Here is a 27734-nt window from a genome sequence, read left to right as displayed (position 1 = left end):
GATTTATGTGGTGTTTAGTCGTAAATCAAAATAAAATAAAACGAAACTCGAAACTAAAATTTATTAAAATATTACCAAATAAACTCTCATAATTGGCTTATTCATAGAATAAATTTTCATACAACATGAAGTTAAAAGTTAAAAATGGGTGGCAACCTCGTTTACACAAGGGTGTACACCTGTTGCCTACAGTCTCCGCTGTAACGCCCCAATTTGCGATCGCCTTTAATCCGATACGATTTGGAAACAGTTTGTTGTTGACCGTCGTCGGTAGCGAGTGTTCGTGTTTTGATTTTGTTGTGTTGTGTCCCGGTGGGTGTTGATCAATTGATGTTGCGCTGACCATGGCTTCGTTGTCTTTGCCCCGCGTTCTGCACCCCCGTAAAACCAGTCTGGAGATCGAGAGGGAGAATTTCGAGAAGTCGCAGGTGGGTCTTGTTTACTAGGTTATATTTTTTGGGTGGTAAACAATGCGAAACACGTTCGAAAAACATCTGTTCGGACGGTAGTGGCGGTGCCCGAAGGGCGTACGGGCGGCAACCAGAACATGTCCATATTTATGTGTAAGCAACACCTTGAGATATTTATAAAACAATAATCAAATGCACAGATACGAACGGTTTAAACACTTGGACAGGATTATCTCATGGATCGTGAATGAATCACGAGATTAATTGGAATTCATCTCAGTCGTTTTTTATGGTTTATTTGCTAATTGAGTGTCCTTTAAGTTTCACTCGACCGGGTAAAAAAAACTAAGTAAATATGTTGACTGACGCACTGACTTCTGGTGTTATCGACTTGTGTTGTATATTTTTGCGGGCGTCAAAGATCCGGATGTTTTACTAATTTTATTTCCACACTATTTACATTAGAGTTCAATTGAAAATCCGTTTTCAGTTGACAATTAATTAAAGAATTTTACAGTTAATTTAACAATTAAATTTGTCTGTGTACAGTTAGTGAAAGTTAATGACTATTTCATAATGAACAGTTAACTGTTGGTAAAGCACGAAAAAGTTTTGGCAATTAACAATTTATTAAAATAAAAGCTTACAATTTATTAGTGTTTGTATAATGATTATATTTTATTAAGGGGTACACCTAAGGTGACTTTTGAGAATTTTTTAAAAGAAAACTACTGCACCAAATGTTTTAAAATTTGAAGAATACATTTATGTATAAAAAATGAAATTTTCAAATGAAAATATTTAATTTTAAATGAGTTATTCACTGTCTCCCAAGAAACTAGAAATAAAAAAGGTCCTCCACTGTTGCAGTGATTGTGGCCTTCACCGTGGCTGAATTAAAAAAAATAAATAAATATATTATTAAACTAGAAAGTATTGTCTTTACCCACGATTGGAGGGTCATTGTACAGAGTAAGAAACATACAAATTAAGCAGAAAAAATATTTGAATACATAAAGATTATATTTAGAGCTAATCTGCTATTCCAGGTCCTTATAATTAACTTTCTTCTTCTTCAAAAAGCGACTGTTGCAGCCATTCTTCAAGATGATTGACCCTCTCTTATTAAAAATTTAAATATTTTTAGCATTACAGCCCGGACAATAACACTGGTAGATCCTGCAGTAAAGATAACTTTCTGCTATTGAGCAGATGTTGTTTAGAAGGCTCTAACTCAAAAACTATTTGAGATATTCATTTGAAATTTTGCTATGTTATTTTTGAAGATATATACTATCGAATATATAAAATTTACAAAATTTCACCCTGGGTGTGTCCATTAATCAGGCTTTAAATTATTTTTATATTTTTACTGATAAACAACGAATATTATGTTATAACATACGCATTTTAATTTAGCTCTTGCATGTCTTTACTTACTATTTTGTTCTAGTAAATCGCACGTTCTGCTATAATAAATATTCTCGGAAAAGTGCCACGGGACAGCCTTTTTTATCAGCAGTTGTATCAGATAAACTTTATTTTTTATAATCTCATTAGTTTGTCGTTGTTTCAGAATTCCTTGCACTAATCCTTTAATTCTTAAATAACACCCCGCATATAATTTTTTGCATGCATTTGGACAAAAATGGCAGAGTTCAATATCGAACGATACGTAAGTAATATATTTATTTTGACACGTCTTTGGGTCATTGCTTTTGTTGTGGTTTGTTTATGCTTTTCATTTTATAGCTAATTTAACAATCTTCATCATCTTTCCAGCAGCACTCGCTTTAATTTTATACAATTATCTTCACACAACGTGGTTTCCGTCCAATTCGATCCGGATGGCGTTTTGCGATTAATTAACGTCGCAGATTAATCGATCGCGACGCATAAAAAAATGGCATGCCGGACAAATTGCATCTAGCATTATGTTGTGAACGCCGAAGAATATAATAATCACGTAATCGATGAGCGAGTACGGTAAACATAACTGTATAGCACGATCGAAAACCGTACACCATAAACCACATACATGTTTTGTTTCAACCAAAGGTAGCCTTTTGTTTTGTTCATTGTAACATAAACGAATTCATGAATCACCAAGGTTGCAATCATTCCTAGAAACACCTCTTACGTTGGTTGATCTTTGAACGGTGAATTTCAATAAAAATGCACGTAGGAGTTGAAGTTTTAAAAGTCTAAATATAAACTGGATGGTTTCCGGTTTGGAGGCTGCAAAAGGGACCGAAATAAAGGTCAAGTCGACGCACCTGGACATTTGCTCATCTTGCACGTGGCCAATGCTGAAAAGAAGGGTGTTAAATCGATGCTTTACTGTTAGTTTGTACTTGAACACAAGTAGTTTTATTGTGCGTTTCCTCGAATTTTCTTTAATAACATGCTGGTGGAACTTTAATTTATTTTAAAAAGTTAGTCATAACTTTTATGTTCCAACACATAACACACTCATTTTATGTAATTTAAACGCAAACGTAACACCTGTATTAATTATAACGAATTATCCAACTGTAGAATTAAAAGTAAATTGCATAAGACGTTTTCGAAGTAATTGCACATTCTCGAAAATTTGTGTTGTGTGTCTGGGGTTCATTAAAACCGTGTTGCGTCCCGAATCGATATATGGATCCAAGTCTATTTTCGTGCGAATTAATTCTTGTACTGGCACGATTCAATTTTACCTTCGTGAGCATGTTGAAAAGATGAACTTTAGTGTTTGTATCAAGCTATATTTTCACCAATAAAACCATCGAATTATGGACTGACTTCAATCGATAATAACATCATGTTTTCAACTGGTAATAATCGGTTCTTTTAACGTTTGGAACTGTTTGTGCGACAGATTGTGGAACCGGAAACGGGACGAGATTGGAGCCGGCTCTCCCCAGTTTCACAACCTACCAACTAATATGCAGGCTGTGTTTATTATCCTGACTGTACGATTTACTATCCAAAGATGCTTTTCCTGTGTGAAAATCAGACGTTTATGTTTATCTTATCGGATGATATCAACGAATTAATCGATATAAAAATACATTTATTCCATCATCAAATGCGTTCCTTGTGTTGTTAATCAAATTTATTAATATATAAAATAATTGATGTAGCAACTGAACTGTTAAACTAATTATAGTTTATAAAGTGTTAAATTTTTTTTCTAAATTGAGCTGAATATAAATATAACAATTTTTTGAATAAATATTTAAATTTTTATTAATATATATGGGCAGATTTAAAGATGACCTTGAACATTTGAGCCTGATTCGATCAAATTCTGAAGAATTTTTGAAATTTGAAAAAAGTCAATTTTTTAATCATTTTCTAAAATTTGTTTCTCAACTTCCATGATACACTGAATATGCTCAACTTCTATATAACCTTAGATATTCCGTTCAAACCGTATTCTTCTCTGTGAACCCTCTACTTTCATGACAAAAATAGATATTAGGGCTAAATTTATTTTCGGCTTAGGGGAGCTTCCAACTAAACCACTGCATTAGCAAAATTTTGCCTGTTTTCAAAATGTTCTCAAATCTACAGCTTTTAAAGTATTCTGTTGATATCTGCCCATTTTTTCTTTAATTATCTCGATTTCGTTAATACTGCCATCAAAGTTTATTTAATATATAAATCAGTCCATGTGGCCTTCTATGTGATGAATGAAGTCTTCATCAGAAGTAGAAAAGCACCCCCATAACATAAATTAACCATCACCATGTTCTACAGTTGTTATAACAAACTTTTGTGTAGTCTTGCTTCTGCAGGATGTCTATATAAGCAAAGTCACCATCTTTAAACAAATTGAAATAAAAACTACTTGTCCTTATTGTTCTGTGGTTCAGTGAACGGATAATAAGCAAATCGAAATCGAGTCTTCCACTCTTAGTTGAAAGCAGGGTTTTTTGTGGGTCTGCAGCAAATCACCATCCACTTCTAACAGTCCTTGAACTAATTTCAGTAAGTCCATTTCCATTTGACATTATAATTATTCAGTTATGGGTTTTCTTTGATGAATTTCGACTCCAATATTTTTCGTAACTACCATTTATATGGTTTCTTTAATTTTTTAATAATAGGGGAATAGATTGCTTTATTTAGCCATAAAATCCTAACAATCAGTCTTTTAATGCTTAATTATAATTTTTCTGAACGCATATGATAGAGTTTCACTAGTGGTAATTAATAAGTAATTATAATGATAAATAATCCACTGAAATTCATATAAGGTGATAAAATAATGGAACAAAAAAATGTTACAATTTTATTCAACGAAAAATACATAACGTACCAGTTTTATATAGAATTAAATTATGTAAATCCCACTGGATAACAGAAAAACAATAAATAAACATTATATATACACATGTATAGATACAGATCTAGAACAGGTCACTCATACTTTTAATATACACACAAAAGAAAAGACTTAAATATATTTTATGAAAATCCAGATAAATTACTTAAATTTAAATTTCGTTGCAAATATTACATATTTTAATATTTTAAACATGTTCATAATATTTGTACTGATCTCTGAAATTGTTATGTATAAAAAACCTGCATTGTTTTATTAAATTGCATATAAATACTTTTAAGCTATTCAAATTTACGATTTACTTCTATTTATTACATTCTGCCGGATTGTTAAGTGTCCATTGTATCAAAATTATCTTTTACGATGGAATGACGTCATTTAACATTGGAAAAAAATAATCAAGCAGTGGGACATTTTCATACTAGCTTAAAGCAAATTAAAATAGTTTTAGTGTTTTCCTAAAGTGTCATTAGCCAGAGAAACTGGTAGTCCGGCTGAAGAGTATCCAGGTGGTGGAGGCCTCTTCTTTCAGCAGCAGAGTTGATAATGGAGTTACTGCAAGCACGTAATGTAGTCATTAATCTAGATAATGTAAGAAATAGAGTACATGAAACCATTATACATGTTAAAAGACTAATAAAATGCCCACCAATTACTAGAAAAAATCGAAGGCAAAAGTGGGTTGAAAGTGATTGGCAGAGAGTTTTATTTATCGACCAACCCCTATTTGATTTTCATTCAGATTCTCGTCGAACGAAAGTTTGGAGAAGATATGGAAATTGTGAACTATTAGTTTTTAGATATAGAGGTGGCATAATATTGTTTCGAGTGGTATCAGTATTGACGGTTGAATATATTGGACATGTTTCAAAGAAGAATTTCTCCACAGATAATCAATATTTAAAACCGTTTTAGGTTGTAAGATCTTTTAGACAGAGAATGGACTCAAATACTTAAAAATGTCATTGATAATCTTATCTTCTCTTTACTAAAATTACTTTGGGATAATTTAATTTTAGTATTTTAATTTTCATAATATAAAATGATATTTTATGTTTTTTACATTAATTTGGTATAAATAAACAAATATTAAATTTCTTATTTTATTTACACAAAGGACTAATACAAAATTCAAAGTTTTACAAAAATATCCTTAGACATTTCTTCTATGTGTATTTAAATAAGTTGTTACAATGATTGTATTGTAGATTGTTTAAATTTATATTTTTTTATTATTAAAGCATGTCTAAATATTGACTGGAAATATAAATTAAGCTTTGCTTTGTTGTCTGTATATAAATAAACTCATTGTATCTAAATGTGTCTATGTAATGAACTTCAATCATACATTGACTTTTCTTTGTTTTACATTTTTGTTTATATCACCTTTATTTTACCGTCACAACAGTTTAAAAATAGACAAATCTGAGAATAAGTAATAGAAAAACTGTTGAATCATTTTTAAAGTCTAAAACCAGGATTTTATTGAGCCCATTAATCCCCGAAAATATAAAAAAGTAAGTGGGAATTAAACGAACCAGTCTAAAAATAGAAGAACGAGGCGGAAAGCAACAAATAAATTGGTGCTATATTATTCACTAAAACTAGTACAAATTTTACTACATTTAGTTGTTATTTGAATATTTAACATCCCAGATCACAACACAAATCTTAAGTTAAAATAACGAAATACAGACACACACATTTTGTTGTTTAAAAGTGTGTCAAACACTTGAGATTTTGGTTGGTGATTGTTTAAACAATTACATTTATTATCGCTAGATGTATCAGTGCACTGTACCAGTTTAAAAAATATAAATAAACATAAAGTAATAATTGATTTATGTCACGAAGGTTTGTATTTATTTACATAACTCATTATGACTTGTGTATTTGTTGCATCATGTCTGTTCCTATTGTTTACAGTGCTTATTAATTCACGTGTTGCTTATAAATTATCAGCACATAATTCTTTGAAATTTTTCATAGACAATATCACTGCATAAAGCCATCAACAATGTGGAAGCGCCGGTCAAAGAGAAGCACGTACGATCTGCCATCATCGGCACATATCATACCCAAGGAGCCAAACTGTACTGGTCAATTGTCCTGCGTTTGCCCGCCATGGACGACCGGATTGTGGCCTGGAAGTTGTGCCACGTGTCGCACAAAGTTTTAAGGGAGGGTCATCCCTTGTGTCTTGTTCACAGTCAGCGACACGTGAACGATCTCGATGAGGTTGGAAAGCTTTGGGTAATTCCTTGTATATTTCGTTGTATAAGTTAGATTAATTGATGTTAATTGTAGCGCCATTTAACAGACGGTTACGGGGCAATGATAAGGAAGTACACGCTGCTGTTAATGACGAAACTGGACTTCCACAGAAAAAATCCGCGGTTTCCTGGCCATCTAGGCGTCACGCCCGAAGAGCTGGACTCAATCGGCGGCAGCGACATAAACAACTAGTAATGCTTCTGTTTAATACGCCTTATCTAATTATGGCTCAATGAATGACTATTAATTTCATTCAATCATTCATTAACAGCAACAATGTTGATAATTCATCCGGTTTCAGTTTCCAAATGACAGTGGAAATGTTCGACTACCTAGAAGCGATCCTGGAACTACAAGCAGCGGTCTTCGGTTCCTTAAACATGGCACGTTCAAACTCGATGACCACAGCGGGCCAATGTCGACTAGCACCCTTGATACCCTGCATCCAAGACGCCTCCAAACTGTACGACTACTGCGTCAAAATCATGTTCAAACTGCACGCCAGCCTCCAGCCCGACATCCTGCTGGGCCATCGCGAGCGTTTCCTCAAGCAGTTCAAACAGCTGAAACAGTTCTACCAGAATACCAGCAATTTGCAGTACTTCAAGGACCTGATCGCCATTCCCCCGTTACCCGAAGTAAGTTACCCAACATCTTTTTGACACTGACAACTGATTGCCGGTGTTTCAGAACCCGCCGAATTTTTTGATAACATCCACCTTCGGCGATTACGTCACACAGGAGGTGGTAGTGCCGGAACCGGAACCGGAGGACGACTTGCCGACGGAGGGCAACCTGATCGACACGACGGATGCCTCCGAACCCGTCGAAACAGTCAACCATCACTTGAGTTTGATGCAACACGCGCACCAGGAGTTGATAAAGGAGAACGAACTTCTTAAAAGGGAACGCGACAGAGTCAAGTAATTTTCTCAATTATAACGCGTTGTTGTTTGTTCATTTTGTGCGTTGTTGCAGCATTGAGTTCGAAAGGGTTATTGCGTTGGAAAAACGCAAACTGGCGATGCTGGAGAACAAGTTGTTGAACCTAGAAACTGACTTGGCTAAAAAGGACAGCGAATTAACGCAGGAACGGCAAGTCAAGGAAGATTTGCTTTCGTCCTTTGCCGAATTACAAAACCACGATTCTGAACGTACGTCATTATTCTTTTGTTTGGTAAATATACTCACATAAGGTAACTTTTACAGAGAAAAACATTGTGGATAAATTCAACAGACTGAAAAACTGGTACACTAAACTCAGGAATGAACATATAGCAAAGTTGAACGACGTAAGTCAAATTTTGTTTATATACATTAAGTTTAAGATAAACTTCCTTGCTTGCCTTTATATGCTACAAGATCTGAAAACAGAGCTAATATCAGAAAGTTAATAAATATTATCATATTTTCTGTTTCATTCTCATACTTATTTTTTTAAGAACTTGAACGCTTTGACCATTTTGCACTGTAAGCCATTAAAACTAGTCGAAAATTAAAAAGTTTTAAAGTAAGAATTATTTGAACTTGATATAAATTGTAACCAAATCCTAATTAAATATATTTTGGAGATATTAAGCAGTTTTATAATTATTTATTTAGTATTCAGAGTTGCAAAAACAATGTAAAGTTACCGTCTCCAAATTGGAAACAGCAGAACACACAAAAGAAGAACTGGAAAATCGTATTAAAACACTAGAAGAACAGGTAAAAGAAGTACAGGAAAAAGAATCAGAGGTGCTCAAAACCCAGTCTGTGGAACTGGAGAATTTGAAAAAAGACAAGGAATTGTTTAATATGGAAACAGAAGTAGGTTTATTACGGATATTTTACCGTATATAAATTAATGTATGTGTAGATTTTAAGGAAAAGTGTGGAGGACGCGCTAAAAGAAAGGGATAGTGCCAGATTAGAGCTGGACAATTTGACGAAAGAAAAGGACGAGTTGAAACATAAATCAGAGGAATTCCAGTACAAAATACTAGAGGCAGATAAACAAGCTGAATTATGTAAGTTTTGCCACAAGCATCAGTGAATTTCTTAATTGGTTTTACTTACAGTAAAAAAAGAAACGGATGAAAAACTGAAGGAAATCGTTTCGAAATCACTGATAAACAGCCAAGAAATCTTGACACACGCAATCGACGAGGTGGACAATCCGGCGTTGACCGCCTTAACGTGCACCCCAGATTATTTAAAGAGTTTGAAAAACGACTGCGTGGGCGCCTTACAAACAACCGTACAATTGTCGTTCGAGGACTACAGTTCTGTTATTGTGGCCGCGAATGTAATCGCACATAGACTGGCAAATTTTATCGTACAAGGGCGTGCAACGTGCAATACTAGTCCGGATATTAATTTTGGAGAAAGTAAATATTTTACTCTTGTCGTATTTTATTTATTTATCCTTCGTTTTATCGCAGAAATGGCCGACACGTGCAAACAACTAGGCGAACTAATAGTGAACGTGATAAAGAAAATGAAGGTCGCCCAATCGACACAGGAAGAGGTGAACCTGGCAATTCAAAAACTGGAAGAAGTGTCAGCATTGGCGGAGAACATTAACGTTTCTTTATTGGGGGAGAAGGCTGAAAATTTGGCGGACATGCTCGAGAGCGAAATGTCCGCGATGGACAAAGCGATAGAGGAAGCCGCCAAGGCAATCCAGGAAATGTTGAACAACTCCAGAGCGGCGGATTCGGGAATCAAACTGGAGGTCAACGAAAAAATACTGGACAGCTGTACGGGTTTGATGCACGCCATTAGAATTCTCGTGCAGAAGTCCAAGTTGTTGCAAAGTGAAATAGTTGCTCAAGGAAGGGTAATCATCAAACTTATAATTATAATTAGTCCGTATTGTTTATTGGATTCGTTTTTATTAGGGAACGGCGAGTGCAAAGGAATTTTACAAGCGTAACTCTCAGTGGACTGACGGGTTTATTTCTGCCGCAAAAGCTGTTGCTGTAGCTGCTAAATTCCTACTGTAAAACATTTTTTGAATACATATATTTGTGTGTATTTAACACGTTTTTGTTTATAGCACCGCTGCCGACAAAGCTGTAACATCCAACGGAAAGTTGGAACAATTGGTTGTGGCATCCCAGGAGATTTCTGCATCGACGGCTCAACTCGTGGTTGCAAGTAGAGTAAAAGCGGACAGAAAAAGTGTTAATTTAAAACAATTAACTCAAGCGTCTAAGGAAGTTACCACAGCGACTGGTTCTGTAGTTGCGACTGTTAAAGATTGTAGTCAGTTAATTGATGAAGCAGGTAAGTTAATTTTTTTATTCATCATTCATTCATTTATCATTGGGAGCACTTTTTATTTGCACATTTCCATCTAATTGTGTTGTGTGCTTTTGCCTGTGCTTTTTTAACGATTTTTTAACAGATTTCCTTGTGGCTAAAGCTTGACTAATTCACCTTAAAAATTGAACGTACTATTTTAAGGTTGTTTTGTAGAAGAATTAGACGTCTCGAATTTGACGTTACACCAAGCGAAACGTTTGGAGATGGATTCTAGGGTCAGAGTGCTAGAACTGGAGAAGGAATTGGAAATGGAAAGACTTCGGCTAGCGGCGCTCAGGAGACATCACTACCAGTTAGCTGGTGATGGAGCTTAACTTCTATTAAAATCATCTCAAAGTACGATTATTTATTAACAATTTAGAATTAGATAATCCAAAGATAGGTAAAATATTAAGTTTGTAATAACTTTCATATTGAAGTTGTTAGTGTTATACATTGTAGTTTATATACATTCATATTACCATATATTTTATATGTTCGTATAATTCCATTTGTATTTACAATTTACATCTATAATATTAATAAATTATATAAAAATATTTGGTTCCATTCATACAACATCGTTTTATTATTTAAGTATTCGAGAAACAAATTTAATGTAAAACTTTCGAATTCTATAGATAATAAAATTAGACTTGCTCAACATAAATATTAAATAATAATTATTAATATTCCATAATTTTAAATTGGTTTTTACATAAAATGTATTTTGGTACATTTGAACTACTGTCAAATTTCACATAACCTTAAAAGGTTAGATAACCTCACTATTTCCACAAAGTTTATTTATTAAAAACAAATAATTTTAATGAAAACAAAATGCATAGACGCGTGGTTGTGACCGGCATCGGTGTGTTGTCGCCGGTCGGCGCGAACCTAAAAGAATCATGGAAGAACATAATAAACGGCAAGAGCGGTATCACCAAACTGTTGGGCCCCGAATACGAACACCTCCCTTGCAAAGTTGCCGGCTTCGTCAAAACCGACGGAGCGAAATTCGACATCGCTGCCCGTTTCTCACCGTCCGAACTGAAATCAATGGGCCCAGCAACCGCTTTCGCCCTCCTGGCAGCCGAAGAAGCCCTAACCGATGCCGGATTAACACAAGCCTCGGAAGAAACCCGTAATAACATCGGTGTGGCTGTGGGCATGGGTATGGTGGATTTGCAGGACATTTGCAAGACCTACGACGCCTTGAAAAAGGGTTATCACCAGGTCAGTCCCTTTTTTGTGCCCAGGATATTACCGAACATGGCGGCAGGACAGATCAGCATAAAGTACGGATTCAGGGGACCAAACCACGCGGTGTCGACGGCCTGTGCGACGGGAGCGCATGCAATCGGTGACTCGTTCAGATTTGTAAGAAATGGAGATGCTGATGTTATGATTTGTGGTGGTACTGAGTCGTGTATTTCCCCGTTAGCCATCGCCGGATTTTGTAGGCTTAGAGCTTTAAGTACACACTTCAATGAAGAGCCTGAAAAAGCATCCAGGCCATTTGATAATAAAAGAGATGGTTTTGTAATGGGTGAAGGTAGCTCGATTTTAGTGTTGGAGGAACTTGAACATGCTCTAAACAGACAAGCAAACATTTATGCGGAAATTCTAGGCTATGGTCTCTCTGGAGATGCCTCTCATTTAACAGCACCAAGGTCAGATGGTACTGGAGCACATTTAGCCATGTCGAGGGCAGTGAAGGACGCAAAGGTGGACGTAAGTGACATTTCTTATGTAAACGCACACGCAACTTCCACCCCGATAGGAGACGCGATAGAAGTCAAAGCAATAAGTCAATTGTTTGGCGACAGAGTGAAAAATATAGCAATATCTTCAACCAAAGGTGCACATGGACATTTATTAGGGGCGGCTGGTAATTTAGAGGCTGTTTTCACAATTAAAGCTGTGCAAGAAGGTATTTTGCCTCCTACAATTAATCACGAGGCTGTCGACTTAAAAGACATAAATTTTGTTCCTAATAATAATCAGAAGTGGAATGACAATGGCAAGAGAAGGATAGCCCTTAAAAACGCCTTCGGATTTGGAGGAACTAATGCTTGTTTGTGTATAGCTGAATATCAAGGCTGAAAATTTATTTTTTCATCTTTTTTATATAATTGTTTAAGTAATAAAGTGTTGTTTTTTATAACATTGTTTTATTATGGAATGGATGAGAAATGAAGACAAGGTTTTTAATATGAACTTAGGTACTTTATTTGTTTTATTTATGACTTACATAGAACAAGAAGCAATGAAATATAGACATTGCTCCCATACAAAACAACTCTATCTTTTTTAACAATAATAACCCATATGGAATGCAACAAATACATTATAAATATTGTATTAAATACCGGCTCATTTTTATCTTTTAAACAGGAGCTCAATTTTAAAGAAGTAAAACAGTTGTAAATTAAACAAATATGTATCTGAAATAATTATGTAATTTGAAGGCAGACAAAATTTAGAAAACGACGAATTTTGAAAATACTCCAGACCATTTATTTTCTAAAAATCAAATGAGTGTTAAGATATGACTAGGCAGAATTATTTTCAAAAGCTCGCCTCACAAAAAAATATATATACCAGTGGAATAATAACAAAAAGCATGTGTGAAAATGTGTTGATTAAATGCAAATGTAACTGAGCGCAATATCCTAATCAAACAAAATATTTTGAATTAAAAAAAATTACCATACTGTCTGCTTTTCGCATATTCCGCCGGTAAAACACAAAAATACAGATTTTAAAAACTGATAAAAAATATAAAAATGAGTTGTATCCTTTCGAAAACAACGCCGCTTCTGCGCCATTAAATCAGTTCGACGCGTACTTGGTCTGTACGAGCAGTCTAGGCACTTGCAGCGGTCCGTTAACGCAGAACTGCGCAAATCTCTTTTGTAGAGTTTCGCGCAGTTCGCGCCGCTGTTCGTATACCTGTCTGCTGTTGTTCTTGAATTCGCGCACCTCCTCCGCCGTTATGTAACAGTCGTTATCGTCGTCCTCACTGTGATCCTAAAATATTAAAATATGAGTTACGATTGAGCCTCAAGAAATTGGTTGAGCCGCTCACCTCGAGCATTTCCTGCAGACTTAACTGTGTGCCATTGCCGCCGTACGACAACCTGCAATGTGACGAAATATACTCCTGTTCGTGCTGGCAACAACTATCCGAGCACGCGAGCTCTGAACCCTCCGGCGATGTGCTCAAACTGGAGACGGACGATCCGGACTCGAAGCACCCGTTGTTGTTCTCCGACGAATAGCCGCAATCGTGCGAGTGATCGCTGCCGCCGCCGTCCTTCGTGCTCGCCACGAACGGATCGCAAACGCACGTGGACGGCGGCTTCTTTGCTGCGTCACCGTCACACTTGCAATCCTCGTCCGGCCACATTTCGTTTGACGTGCTGCACCGCGAACGGTCCTTTGTTTTGGCCTTGACGTAGTCCGCATAGTGTTGCGGATCGAGCGCCTCACTACCGTTATTATTGCACTGCACCGTCAGGCGTTTGCTTTTCGCAGGCGACAGCAGTTTCTCGCAGCCGTAGCAGCCGCCGCCCCCGTCCGCTTGTTTTGTTGGCGAGTCGGCCGATTTGACGGTGATGGGGGAGTCGCACGAGCAGCCCTTGCCGTCGTTCAAATCGTCCTTATCGTATTCGTCGATTGGCGAGTCGCCTGCGCCGCAGTCGTTGCAATTCTCCTTTTCCTCCGGGTCCATTGTTTTACCCTGCGAAACAACCCGAAAAAACCGGTGTTTGAGTACAAATTTGATGTACATGCAAAGCGACGAAAAAGTGAACAAAAGATATAAAATAATTATTAAAAATTTGTATAAACTTTTGTGGAATATTTGACGAACAGATGTCATAAATTTGAATGACGGCATGATTTGTCAATTCAATGTTTTACTGAAATGCTACATGCTTCAACTAAAATTTACGATGATTTGGAGTTGTTTTAAAAATACATGCACACACCAGTCTGCAGTTTTCATAGAAATATCAATTTGTTTGTTAACTCGATTTAATGACAATAAATAAAACAAATACAACTCAATATGTATTACACCAATACCTTTTTACGCCTGCGCTTGATCTTCTTCTGTTCCCTACGTAGCTGTTTCTGTTGCTCTTCGCGGGCAAACTCTTCATAGAGCAGTTCCAGCTGGCTGACGCCCCTGGTTCTCTCGACCATGGTCTCGAAGCTGCGGCTGAGCGTGTGCACGGCGACGGCCGCGAACACTTGGCACGTGCATTCCTCCTCGCGCATCCGCATGTAGACGCGGTGGAGGCGCTCGTACATGCAGATGCCGAGACAGGTGAGCACCTCCTCCTGCGCGATCTCGAGCGTCTTCGCGTGGCGTTCTCTACGACTAAATCTGCGTGCGTTAAGATGGTTTAATTTACGGGGAACGGAAAGGCGCTTAGGTAGATAGTTATGAGTGTCTCACCTTCCAAGTAGTTCGGGCTCGGCGCGGCTAATCAGCTTCGTAATGTAATCAGTCTTCGGTTGCAGGTGAATGTGTTTGTCAGGCAGGCAACGTTTTATTTCTGCGTACAACGACGACACGTAACCCTTCTCCTTAGTTGGCTCCGGCTCCTCCACCAACAAAGTATAAGCTAAAATAGAACGTAACCGTTTAATTGTTTAAAAACTGTAAAATAGTTATAGTACCTTTTAAAACTTTAGTTCTGCATTCAGCGCAGAATCTGTGTTTACGCAGGTACGTTTCAAGTGTCGTGTGCAGACTAGATGCCTCAATGATGCACACGTCCTTTTTGCAGTCCATTTTCATGCAGTCCCAAACATCCCTCCAAACTGGGGTTAGTGGTCTGCTGCGCTGTGAGTCGAGAGAATGCAACAGGCATCGCACACTCTTTTTATTTCTTTTTGGCTGGTTTTCAATCAGTTTGTCTAAACGAGCACTAAAAAGACACTCTTAAACATTGATCAACTTGCTTAGTAAGAGGAAACTTACGCATGGTCATGAAATATGGAGCCCAAAACAGGGGAGTCCTGTTTATCTTTCTTGATAGTAATTATCCCATCACCTGTAACTATCAATGGATCTAGAGTGGGATGTCCATACTTCTGCAGCTCTATGTAGAGCCTCTCCACACTGGAAATACAAAAATATCCTCATGTAAATCAGTTCAGTGACCTGAAACAAAGCAAACAGCTCACCTTCTTCTGCAGCCAACACAGGGTACATTCTGGTTGAGCACATGCATAAGTTCATCTTTGTTGATGTGCAGTGCATTGTCCAGCTCGGTCATGGAGAGCACACGCCACTTGCGTTCGAACTCCTCGAGCTCGCGGCCCCGCAATATTTTGTTGTCACTGATAATACCGGAGCCCTGCACGTCCATAACCAGCTGAAACGTTTCAATCATATCAATTGTTGTTCAACACTTTCTAGGTCAAATAAATTGTTGTGAATTAAAGTCGGCAAGCCGACGGACGAGTGTATGTTGAACGTAATTCAATGTGGACGTGGTGAGGAGGGCGGTTTTTAGTGAGAATTATTAAATTACCGTTAAATTTTCATCGACAACAAGAGGGATTTGTCTCCTGCTAAGCGGGTTGTTGGGACGATAGACATCCACCAACCTCGGCAATTTCTCTTTCGCGGTCATAGCACGAACCGTTCTTCTCTTCTCTATGTACCGCACCGCTTTAAACGATAAATATGTCTGTCTGAATGGTTTAATTAACGTAACACTTTTAGTACATGACTTAAACTGCCATTTGCAATTTGTCTGTCAAATGACGTCTTTCACTATGACGACAGAGGACGCTATTTGAATATTTTTAAATTGATATGTATTTTTATCAAATTTCAAAATTTATCGTTTTTAATCAATACACTGTATATTAGATGTATATTTATGATATAAATTATCAAATAAATAAATTATTTAAGTAAATAATATTATCACCGACGGCAAAAGCCTACTGGTACAAAGATGCAGACGAGGTTGCCTAGCATTAGATGTTTATTACGCCATTTAAAATTAACATTTGTAATGTACTTTTGATTGAAACAAGGTAATGTTTTTAATACAAAACCAACTAAATTAAAAAGTTTAATTTGCATGGGAAAATTGAAAAAACGCCAATATTAACAATTCAATAATTAAAACATTTTGGCGTTACTTTGTAAATTTATTTAACAAAAATATTATAAATTAAAAAGTACTCTGTCACATTCATAATAATGCATGAGATAACAAAAAAAGGTAAACCAAAACATTTACCCCAATTTGTATAATTACAACACTTGATAAATATTTTTCGTCTCCCCGAATAAATCACTTTTCAATAACAAAATAGTTGATCCTCAATTAAAAACTGCACATATTTACATCATCTTTAAACTATTCGTTTGGCACAGTAATGTCAAACAAATCACTTAGTCCTTCTGACTCTGATAAACCAAATGAAAAATCTTCAGTGAATGGAAGTGGACTCAGTCGCAAAAACGGATCTGTACTTGAAACTATGCCTAAAAAATAATTGTCAGTATATTTAATTAATTCGCAATGTAAATTTACCTTCATTAAGCTTATAAATATTATTGTTTGGTATTGTTCTAAATAAAATTTCAGCAGTCAATAATTCTGGATCATTTTCCACTGAATAACATCTTCTTTTATCTTCCACATATTCAATATGCTACAAAAAATATTAATCGATTATAAAAAACATGACAAGAAACTAAACACTACATACATTAATTTTCCTTTTTTTAATGTTTTCATCTTTGACATCTTCCTCAATCTTTTCTTCATTTCTCAATAGATTAGCTACAATAGGTTTTTCAGCCTTGAAATTCAATGAAAGCTCTTCACTATTGTTTTTAAACTTTACACTAGTTTGGTTAACAGGGGTATTTATAAGTAGTATTATTTGGTCTGATTCATAAGCTGATAACAAGTCATCTTTTGTAACATATAAATATTGCTTAGTTTCCAAATCTTCAGTTATGTTTTTAATGCTTTGTGTTACCCACAACTTGTGAAGGTCCAATTTCTGTTCATATTCATCTAATTTAGCTAATTTTTCTTTTAGTTCAGTGACTTTAACTGAAAATTCTTGAGAATTTCCTCCTTGGATACAATCCCGATATGTGTAAGGTCTAAAAAATATATTTATATGTAGACAAATCCTTTGGTTGTAGCTTTCGTAACTTACTTCCATTGAATACTGTTTTTGCTCTTTTTCTCAATCAGTCCGATACCTTCTAGCACATTAGTTATGTCATAAATACGCCTCTTTTGCCTGACAGCTAAAAAATCCGCCGCCTAAAAGCGCACAGAACTTAATTAGAAAAGGAAAATTGGAAATCACACACACTTACAACTTTCAAATCCAAAACACCACCCTGAGACTTTTGCAAAAGGCTCACGAACTTGGTGGTCAGAAGTCCTAAGGATTTCTCAAATCGGCTCGGTTGTGTTTCTGCCATCATAATTCGAATTATTTACTTTTTACGTCGTTCAAACACATTTCTGATGCCAAACTGAAAATTTGCGTTTCGTGGGGATAAACAAAATCCCCTATTTATCGGCCTACGCATTTAGTTTTCTATAATCTGAATCTGTTTCTATAGAAAAAGTTTGTTGTTGTCAATCAAAAAACCTGCACATTTTTTTAATGGCCACGCTTAGTTCGGCATCTAATTCATAGAGGGCGTCTGTTGGATTAAAATAGAAAACATTCATTAAAAATCATGGGTGTTTACATAATGTTGAATAGATGTCTCTGTCAAATGTATTTTTATTTTAGCGTTTCATTAAATGTTACTTTTTTGTGACATGAAATTATTTAAGTTTTTGTATATTAGTTTGAAATTAAACATAAAAATTTTATTAAATGAGAATTTATTTCGGTTATTTTTCGCCGAGCTGTATAATCAAAGCAGCAATTAACTTGGTACCTTCCATGTAATTTTTTTTGGGAATAAACTCATTCGGTCTGTATTTGTTGCAATTCTGCGACACCAGTGGCAAACAAAGAACAGGTTTTTCGAAAACCATTTTCAAAATTGTAATTATTAGCCGACTCTTGTCTTCTCGTATCATGTCGGGATCTTCTTTGTAAATCTGTAACAAATCATACTCAAAACCTCATTATTTCCTTTAATATTTAAATTTACTTGAAGGGTGGCTCTTTTGGCAGCTTGAAATAAAGGACAATATATATCTTCAATCCAATGTTTCACCGATGATTGAAGTACCACATCCACTTTACTTTTAATATCTAGTTCTTTAACTGCGTTCTTCACGTGCGCGTTAATCATCGTGACTGATTTTTCCACAATTTGCCTAGGAACGATCTTCACCATGAAATCTTGCCTTACTATGCTTGTATCAGGATCATCGCAAGCGCAAGTCATTACTTCACCAACGGTAATGCTTGGATTTCTCCAGAAGTCCATCAACAGACGGATTTTGTCCAGGTGTTGCTTGTGAGGAGGCAAAGATGCTCTAAACATAAGAGTAATAATAAAAAGTCTACTTCGAAATTGAATTTTACCTAACGGCGTCTATATCAAAGTTCCTGATCGATTCGTAAATCCTCTCTTCATCTGGCGTGACTTGGTCTACATAATCGTTGAAGTGAGGTATCAAAATTTTATTCTCATCATTGACTATCGTATCAAGAATCTTTTTAGCATCTTCGCTTAAGTCACTATCGGTTTCCGGATTCTTTTGTACCATCAGAGACATGTACAAAACGCCTACAGTTCCGTAAACTATGCTTGGGTACTTTTGACCTAGCCACTCTGATAAATTACACACCACATATTCTATATCATTGAAAAAGTCTTGCTTTTTGGCTACCAGGAACTTCATCAACTCAGGACTCCTTAATGTGTAAGCGAACTCAACAATAAATCTGAAAGATAATTTCATAACTTAATTAAAAATTGGATAATAGCGAATGGTACTTGATGTTAATGGGTAAGTCAAAGTTCAGTCGATTGAAGGATTGGATGGCGTGCATCCAACAAAGTAAAGGCCCTTTGGATGAAGCAGTTCCACAACCATAGTACTTAGCATCACGTTCCGATAAAGTCCAAGGATCACTGTCCCATTCAGCCGGGTTCTGTTCCCTGACGTCTAAGTGTAAATACACACACAACTTAAAATTTTATTCACTTATTAAAAACCTTAATATGGAAAAAATAGAAACGTAGTACCGTTATTTTGGCAATGGGCGACTTCAACCGACCGAGCAAAACTGGCGGCAGCACCAAAGTCTGGTCGCCGAACTGAATGGAACCGATGTCGAAACTCTCATTCCGGATGCTCAGCTTGTTGAACCAACCTTCAACGTAACTTTTCATCCGGTAAATCTCTTTGGAGTACTTCGGATTGGTCGGTATGCATTTGATGGCCACCGTGTCCGACAGATCTCTTCTGTAGCTCCTTTCGCAACCGTCGATGTCTTTCAGGAGTTTCAGGAGCTGACGTTTGATCGGGATTTTGAACTTCACGTGTTCCGCGTACCAACTTCCATATGTGTAGTTGGTGGTGATCGTTTCGGTGTGCTCATTTCTGTATGTGTGGGGGAACACCATTTTTTTTGTATGGGTAATGTATAAAAAAGTATAATTGACACAAAACTGACAGGAGGTATTCAACTATTCTATCAACAATAATCATCACTATTGTTGATAGAATTAGTAAATTAAAGCCGCATTTAATTTCTCTATGTGGTCTTGTAATTGTGTTACAGTTTTAGTTTATATAAATGATCGATTAGAAGTACCACAATGAGTTTAATAAAGAAAAATCAATGTATCCCGGCTAATTACGTCGAGGGTGCCGTTGCACATGCGATGGGCAGTACCTTTTGGTACAATAAGGTGGTGTATGTAATTATGAGCGAGGACCCGTGGAGATGTCTTGTCACGATTGTGTTAAATATAGTGTTTGGTACACCAATAACCAGCCGGTCGGACCAGGCAAGTGATGGACTTGTGTGCGGTACTGTTTGAAGTCCAAGAAGTGGCTTGGTTGAGTGGATCGCCGATTGGTACTTTATTAAAGATACCTGTTCGATCGAATATGGAATTTAATATTGATGCGACCCGCCGTAACCCAGACAGCGGCGCGCTGCTTATAACGAGACATTCTCTTTTATGAGCTACGGGGATCAATTATCAAGGCTAATGATCCGGACGCGGGAAAAATACTTAACAAACCTGTGAATTTGTGAAAACACCGTTGGAGTTTTCGGTACTACCCACGTAACGGAACAATTAATCTCCCGGAGCAGGAATTGACACCGACAAATCAGCCTGGTCATAATTTTAGATCTATATGCCAGGTCTCATCGCCGGCCCCGGATAATTATTTATTACAATAAATATTCCATTATTGTTAATGATTTTTCTCTCGTCTCGTCTTGTCGGTGCGTAGAGCGAAAAGCGGATGGTCATTATATTAAATCGATCCGTGGCGTGGACACCTAGGTGGCAAGTGTATTAAAAGGAAAGCAATCGACTGCTTTCAGGGGGCAAAAAGCCGTGATGGACTTAAGTATGTAAACTAATGATTGGACCCCTTGCGGTGCGCCACGTTGTTCCATTCTACAGTAGTTCTTGTACCGGGCCCTGACGCTCCTTTTGCTCCTGGTGGCAACGTGGACCCCGACGAGCGGCGTTTTCAATTAACTTCTTCCGCATGCAACACTTCTTCAACTCGATCAGTTTTTCGGCCGGACAAGATGCCGGATCCAATAAATAACGTCGGGGCCGGTGCAATCGTGCCGCTTGGGGGCAGCGTTGAAAATAAATCAAGAGAAAAAGTGCGAAAGCGAACGGAGGGAACCGAAGGAAGATGTGCAATACTTAAGATTCGCCGTTAATAAAAGTTATTATCGAGCGGTATGTGTACACACATTATAAAATCGTGACTTTAGCTACCCACCGTGTAATGAGGAGGCCCCAGTCCTGCCAGTCTGCCACTCCGCGCACGATTGCCGTCTCACTTTAACGATCCGAACGCTCTCCTCTCGTTATGTCCGTGCAACGAGATTGTCCGATAACAAATATTTATATCGGGAATTATTATAATTTCATCTAATATATCATTAACACCTTCACACAGTATTTTATGCCACTCGACGGCTGCGACCTGGGATCCGATTAGCGGTCGTTACATTTTTTTTTACTCTAATGCCCGTATCAATTTTTAACCGCCACAGATCTGTTCGACTGGTTGAAATTTCTGATATGAATTTGTTTTACATCTGGTTAACATCTGTATTACAAATTGCTATTGTGAACTGTTTCACAGTTTTTGTCTATTTTTCAATTAGCACTAAATTAGAACTTATATGATCCAGAAAATAAAATCCATAAAACAGTGGTATTTGAAGTATGAATTAGTCTAGGTACTGTTTAATGAACTGTAATGAAACTGCATTTCTACTTAGTAAATTAATAAAGTAAAGAGTAATTAATAAATTTACATTTCAATCTTATCTTTCAGTTCATTAAGATCTAGATATAGGGATGGATAAACTTGATGTAGCGATGTAAGGGAAGTACTTATATTTTCGATATTTTTGTTTCAATGTATTGAAAGATATCGATGTGTACTATCTCTAATAGTATTATTTAATGTATTATATTATGGAATGAGATATGTCGGTGTGTGGCAAGTAATGATACATATTTTGTGAATTATATAGTGGTGGCTATAATTATAGCAACTTATTGAAGTACACTGCACATTTATTGAAAATGAAAAAATACTGTTAGAGAAATAATTAAATATAACAAAATTTTAACATTTTTCAAGTTAAGTTTATTTGCATTAATAAGGAGTATTTCCATCAAGTCCGTTAATGACCTTTTGACAATGTAGCCTCATTCTTAAAATTAATGTTCTTATGATTTCCTGATCAGTGCCCTCCCAAATTTCTATGATCTTTTCCTTTAGTTGATGTAATGTCTTTGGTGGTGGTTGAAGTGCTCTTATTTTCCCATATGGTTCCACAGATGTCCAATCGGATATAAGTCAGGATTTCTAACTGGTCAGTTCATTTGTGGAATATTTACCTCGTCAAGGTAGTTTCGGCAGTAAATGGAGCAAATGGTACAACATGAGGTTCTGGGATTTCCCTTACATACCTATCAGTCGTTAAACTTCCTCCACCAATGACAACCAGTTCCGTATGTGCCTGCAAACTAATGCATCCCAAACCATTACCGATCCTCCACCAAAAGTAAGAGTTTAAGCTATAATACGTTGAGCGTAACGTTCTCTTAGACGTCTATACACACACTCCTCTACGACGATTATTGATATTTAAAGAAAACCTAGACTTATCACTAAACAATACATGACTCTACTCAGCTTCTCCCTTATGAAAGCACTCTCTAGCCAAATTCAGTTAATCATTACGATGTGTTGATGTCAATAAGGGACTTGTTACAGCACGGTACGGGGTTATATTCCTTCTTCCTTTAGCCTTCTCCTTATGGTATCCTAGCTTATTCTTACATTATAAGTCAATGAAAACTGTGCTGAAGTAAAGTACAAGATGCCAACCTTTGTCTAAGTGCTTACGGTCTTGCAATGGTGCCTTTTTTTCGCCCCTGTTCAGGTCTTCTTTCATTGGTACTCGTTCCGTAAAATCGTTCAATCACTTTTGAAAATAAAAATATGAGCTACTATTACTACTTGAATTGGATGGTAGTACCTGTAATGTTTATTGTTTTTTCTGTTGTTTTTGAGTCTACGATACAACTGGTCAATCTAATTTTATTCTATAAAAAATTGAGAAATTTTCATTTTTCAATGGACAATATTATAGCAACTTTTTTCTTTATGAACTGCTACAAAGTGAAACAGAAAGAAAAAATACAATTCAGCGTTATCAAGACCGAGAGAAACAAGAAAAAATGCCGAAGAGTTAACGGTTACATAAGTCATTTGTAAAGAAACTGGCCAAATTGTAGCTTCGAAAAAAATTGTTCAATCGATAATATGTAAAAAACAATTTAATTTTAACGTCAACTTAAAGCCAACCTGGAGGAAATGGGACTTGCCAAAATTACTTTAAGGACTCTGAGAAGATGTATAGTGAATGGAGGTTCGTTTGACCCCAGACCTACAAGAAAAATTCTGGTTTCTACTAAAAATGAGGAAATCTAGTTTTAATTTGCTTAGGATCACATTCATTAAACCTGACGTGTAGTTTTTATAAAGAAGTCTAAAATTAATTCATAAAAAAATGATGATTCTAATTACCATGTATTAAACACCCTACAGAGATAAAACAAGAAGTTTGTTAAACCCACACTGAAACATGGTGACGGTTCAATTATGCTTTGTGAATGATTCAATTCATTTATGTACAGGAATATATTAAAGAATAATTTGCTTTCATATATGATATGATTCTCTTAATAAACGCGTTTCAACATGAAAACAATCCAAAATTGTGTCGGATTGGTTCAAAGACTAATGTATCAATATTTTCTCTTGCCCGTCTCAATCTTCTGACATAAAGCCTATAGAAAACATGGGGGATCACGTTTATAAGCAAATTGGACATAAAAATTTTACAAATTTAAATGAATTCATCACAGAAAAGAAAAAAGCATAATATGGTCCAGTCTATGCAACGAGGCCAAAGTTATAGAATAAAAAGGTTATCAAAGTGTTAATGTTAAGTTAAATACTACAGATTTAATCATTAAAAATCCCTTTCAAAATTAAAATTGCTATTTCTATAGCCAGCTCAATTAAGAAAAATATTTATAACATTTTATAGAATTAAAATATACTATTTTTTAATTATAAAAACTGTATAATATTCATAAAATGTTAGTTTAATTATAAACAAAGTTTATGTTTCATCATCGTCATTCAAAATTAGTCAATGAGATTAATTTTTATAAGAGTATGTTAGAAGTGTTGCCCACTAATTATACATAAATATGCCGCCCTCTTTTAACGACACTTATAACTTTGAAATTTATAAATAACAATATTGAAATATTAATTTTATGATGCAATTATTCTACTATCTACTACTACTATTCGACTATCACCAAGTTTAGATCATAAAACCTATTAAATGCCTTATCGAGTTATTTTATTTCTATTTATAAAATGGCACTTTAATTTTAAAAAAACAAAGGATATATTTTTCAATACAAATTCAAATCCAAAAATGTTTTGTCCTAAAATTGGTTTGGTCCATGAAATATGCTGTCATCTGTTAACGACATTTCTAATTCCCGATTAAATTTAGTTTAATGCAACTCCTGAAATTATAGTTAAAATTAATTCGGTGATGCAACTATTGTGAGGCGCATCACGGAGTTTAGATCCTAAAACCCACTAAAACAAGGTTAATAATCCACACAAAACAAAATAGTTCCACCTTACACCGATATCAGGTTACAGTTTGTGTCCGAGGCATCAGTAACCGGATAGATATTAATTACGCGGGGCACACCACCATTATTTCAGAGGCAGGCCAATTTATTAAAACCTAACCACGGACATTCCTGAAACGGTTAACAACAAATTAATTTCGTACACGGTGCGAGCCATTGAACACCGAGCCTTTGATTAAATGTAACATGGACAACGGGGCAATGATGTCGCTGTAATGTTAATTTGGGCAAGTGGGTGTTCTATTGTGTGCGGGAAAAAAAACCACCCGGTCCGGGTAGGATGATTTATCGCGCACCAAAAATGTAGATAATAGACTTAGGAACAGTGTGTGGAGGTTGGATTTCCTCGATCGTTAGCGAATAATTTTTAATTTGTCGATGGATAAGTTTAATGGTTTCCCATGTGGTACCGGCGTTAATGTGGCTCGGATTTGAAAAATGTTTACGCTGATGACACCTGTTGTGCGGCGACCTCCGCGACCCGAGACGCTCTTACCCGAGAATTTCGTTAACAAAAGATAACTGAACACTCGAGCTAATCATGAGAAATGCTTGTTATTAACCTATTGACATTTCGCGTCTGTGAATCAAACATAACCAGTCCGGGTTGTGTAACACGTGCATTTTTTACCCACCTACCAGTTCCTCGTTTCCACCAAAAATTTACCCGGTAAGTAAGACTAATGATATCGGCAGTGATTAGATGCGTTCCCGTTGAGCGTGGCTCGAAAGAACAATGAATCATCTATTTCGAAACGGTCCGAAAGCAACAATTAATATACTAAAGCAAAATCCGTGGGCCACCCTGTAAATTATCCATGGGAGCAAATGGAGTGTACAAAAGGCTTGTGTGCAGTGGACGCGCGGTGGAAATAGGTCAGGCACGTAATAGACGTTTGAAAGGCGAAGCCAATTTATATCGTAATTTCATCGGCAGTCTCCGCGGCCCGGTGAATGGTGCCACTTAAGAGTTTGATGGATAGATCGATGGACCAACATTAATCATCCGAAATCAATTTCGGAGAGCGAGTTTCGCGGAGACAATGGCACGCCCGAAATGGCCCACTAACGAGCACCTCAACTTTGAATCTAACACTTTTCAAATTTTGTTTGACGTCTATTAAATTTAAAATGTAGAAAAATCGATTTTATACGTTTGTGTTGCGTAGGTTTGGTTGTCTTATGCTTGTGCGCACAATGTGACGCCCTCTACCAACCAAAAGAATAATGAAGGATAATGTTATCAAAGTAAATAGCAAACTGTTATTAATTTTGAAACACTGACACTTTTAAAAAATGTATAATCGAACATATTTGGGATACACTTGGGAGATGATTAAGGGACTATTCAAACGGTCCCAATGAGTTGGAGGAAGTGAAGCATCTTCTTGTCTAAAATGGCTGTAATTCGAAATAGAGGCATGAATACCCAATATTAAATAAAATTTAATTTAAATCAAAATCGACTTTTATTCATTTTCCATTACACGTCTCCATCTATACAAATAAAAAATAAAAAATTGAGCTTTCGACATTTTTTCTATTTCAAAATATTCTATTAAAGAGTAAAAAAATGATTATTTTTAAAAAAAAAAATTAATTATAAATTTGAAAAAATGTTGCTCTTGCAATTTTTGCTTTTTTATGAAATTTTTTTATAATATATTATTTATATTATATTTTTATTTCCTTTTAAAAAGTTCATAAAAATAGCATATTTTTAAGAAAAAAAAAAAAAAAAAAAATTGCCGACAATGAAATTTTTTATGAACTTTGAAAATTTAACAATTTTTATTAAATTGAAGATTCACGTTTTATATCATTAGAAATCAAAAATTCAAAATTTTTTCATATATTTTTGTAAATGTAAATGAAATATTAATTTTAAATTTGAACGATACTGAGGGTTTTCTTTAAAATTTTTTCTATTTTTAGTTAGGTTTTTTTTGGAAAAAAAAGAAATAAAAACCTAACCTTGAAAATTTTTAGGCGTGATGAAGAACTTTTCTTGTTCAATTGAAAATAGTCAAAATTTTTTAGAGAAAAATAAATTTGAAACACTGATTTTTGAGATTTTTTCTTAAAATTTATATGTGTATGTTTATTCTTTTTCAAAAAAAGATAAAAACCTAACCTAACATATTTTTTTCAGAAACTTTCAGATCTTGCAGTTTATATATATATAGCATATTTTCAAAAACAAAAAAATTGTCGATAATGTAATTTTTCAAGTTTTTTTGAACTTTTGAGAATTTAACAATTTTTATTAAATTGAAGTTTCACGTTTTATATCATTACAAATCAAAAAATTAATATTTTTTCATATATTTTTTAATGTTCTATTTTCAGTTTTTAGAACTTGTCTTTAGAGAAAAGTTGATTTTAAATTTGAACAATAATCCTTAAAATTTGTATGAAAATTTATTTTATAGTGTATGCTTATTTTTTTTCAAAAAAAAAAAGAAATAGAAACCTAACCTAACCTATTTTACATATATTATACACTACTGGAAAAAAGTTTGGAAACCCTAGAATATAATTGATGAAATTAGCAAATATATTGAAATACAAAATAATAAAAAGAATAATACACAGAGTATACTGCAGCAAATTTCGATATTATAAAAAATATTATAAGAAGTAGACAAAGTCCCAAATAGAATGATAAAAAATATCTCTAAAATTTACTAAAAAATTAGTTAACTTCATGAACAAATGGTGTGCAGCAGTCATACGAGTTGATGGTTATGCAACAAAATATTAATGTTTCTATTTGTTTTTGGTTTATTATTAGAAAATTAAATTATTTCATAAGGTTTCCAAACTTATGTCCAATTAAAAAAGTTTAAATTTGCATAATATTCTATTTTACTTTATAATATTTTAATAAAAGTGAATAAAATTTCTAGAAGTAATATTAACAGTAATTTTGTTTATTGTTTATTAATTTTTCGAATGATAAATAATTCAATTTTTG

General features: G+C 35.3%; 5 protein-coding genes across 8 annotated transcripts; 2 read left to right on the top strand and 3 right to left on the bottom strand.

Annotated features, from left to right (window-relative positions):
* The first annotated feature begins 210 nt into the window (after positions 1-210).
* Positions 211-10871, top strand: LOC109598662 (huntingtin-interacting protein 1). 3 transcript variants are annotated; one of them, XM_049967298.1, is made up of 15 exons: positions 216-428; positions 1987-2085; positions 6739-7002; positions 7057-7214; positions 7325-7661; positions 7714-7946; positions 8002-8177; positions 8233-8315; positions 8626-8832; positions 8882-9032; positions 9084-9392; positions 9447-9844; positions 9906-10006; positions 10064-10293; positions 10474-10871. In XM_049967298.1, the coding sequence occupies exons 2-15, from the start codon at positions 2059-2061 to the stop codon at positions 10644-10646; spliced, it is 2847 nt and encodes a 948-aa protein (XP_049823255.1). In that variant the 5' UTR covers positions 216-428; positions 1987-2058; the 3' UTR covers positions 10647-10871. The 3 variants fall into 3 exon arrangements, with proteins under 3 accessions (XP_019870127.1, XP_019870128.1, XP_049823255.1); XM_020014568.2 differs by lacking the exon at positions 1987-2085 and having other exon boundaries at positions 211-428; XM_020014569.2 differs by lacking the exon at positions 1987-2085 and having other exon boundaries at positions 212-428; positions 10486-10871.
* A 220-nt stretch (positions 10872-11091) lies between these two features.
* LOC109598654 (3-oxoacyl-[acyl-carrier-protein] synthase, mitochondrial) lies at positions 11092-12478 on the top strand. Its single transcript, XM_020014559.2, has one exon. The coding sequence runs from the start codon at positions 11152-11154 to the stop codon at positions 12415-12417; it is 1266 nt and encodes a 421-aa protein (XP_019870118.2). The 5' UTR covers positions 11092-11151; the 3' UTR covers positions 12418-12478.
* Positions 12479-12518: 40 nt separating this feature from the next.
* Positions 12519-16075, bottom strand: LOC109598651 (gametogenetin-binding protein 2-like). 2 transcript variants are annotated; one of them, XM_020014555.2, is made up of 8 exons: positions 15864-16075; positions 15514-15704; positions 15308-15448; positions 15004-15254; positions 14780-14948; positions 14404-14707; positions 13403-14056; positions 12519-13344 (listed from the first exon to the last, which is right to left on the bottom strand). In XM_020014555.2, the coding sequence occupies exons 1-8, from the start codon at positions 15963-15965 to the stop codon at positions 13147-13149; spliced, it is 2010 nt and encodes a 669-aa protein (XP_019870114.2). In that variant the 5' UTR covers positions 15966-16075; the 3' UTR covers positions 12519-13146. The 2 variants fall into 2 exon arrangements, with proteins under 2 accessions (XP_019870114.2, XP_049823669.1); XM_049967712.1 differs by having other exon boundaries at positions 14404-14701.
* A 398-nt stretch (positions 16076-16473) lies between these two features.
* On the bottom strand, positions 16474-17877 carry LOC109598645 (transcription factor E2F5). Its single transcript, XM_049967316.1, has 5 exons — positions 17690-17877; positions 17524-17633; positions 17062-17467; positions 16884-17004; positions 16474-16834 (listed from the first exon to the last, which is right to left on the bottom strand). The coding sequence occupies exons 1-5, from the start codon at positions 17798-17800 to the stop codon at positions 16707-16709; spliced, it is 876 nt and encodes a 291-aa protein (XP_049823273.1). The 5' UTR covers positions 17801-17877; the 3' UTR covers positions 16474-16706.
* A 318-nt stretch (positions 17878-18195) lies between these two features.
* LOC109598646 (cytosolic non-specific dipeptidase) lies at positions 18196-19956 on the bottom strand. Its single transcript, XM_020014550.2, has 5 exons — positions 19535-19956; positions 19283-19476; positions 18868-19230; positions 18488-18818; positions 18196-18434 (listed from the first exon to the last, which is right to left on the bottom strand). The coding sequence occupies exons 1-5, from the start codon at positions 19913-19915 to the stop codon at positions 18222-18224; spliced, it is 1482 nt and encodes a 493-aa protein (XP_019870109.2). The 5' UTR covers positions 19916-19956; the 3' UTR covers positions 18196-18221.
* Between the last annotated feature and the right edge of the window lie 7778 nt (positions 19957-27734).

The sequence above is a fragment of the Aethina tumida genome, chromosome 5 (genome assembly GCF_024364675.1).
Source record: "Aethina tumida isolate Nest 87 chromosome 5, icAetTumi1.1, whole genome shotgun sequence".
Classification (NCBI taxonomy): domain Eukaryota; kingdom Metazoa; phylum Arthropoda; class Insecta; order Coleoptera; family Nitidulidae; genus Aethina; species Aethina tumida.
Note: the sequence above shows the minus strand (reverse complement) of the source record. Positions and strands in the feature narration are given on the sequence as shown.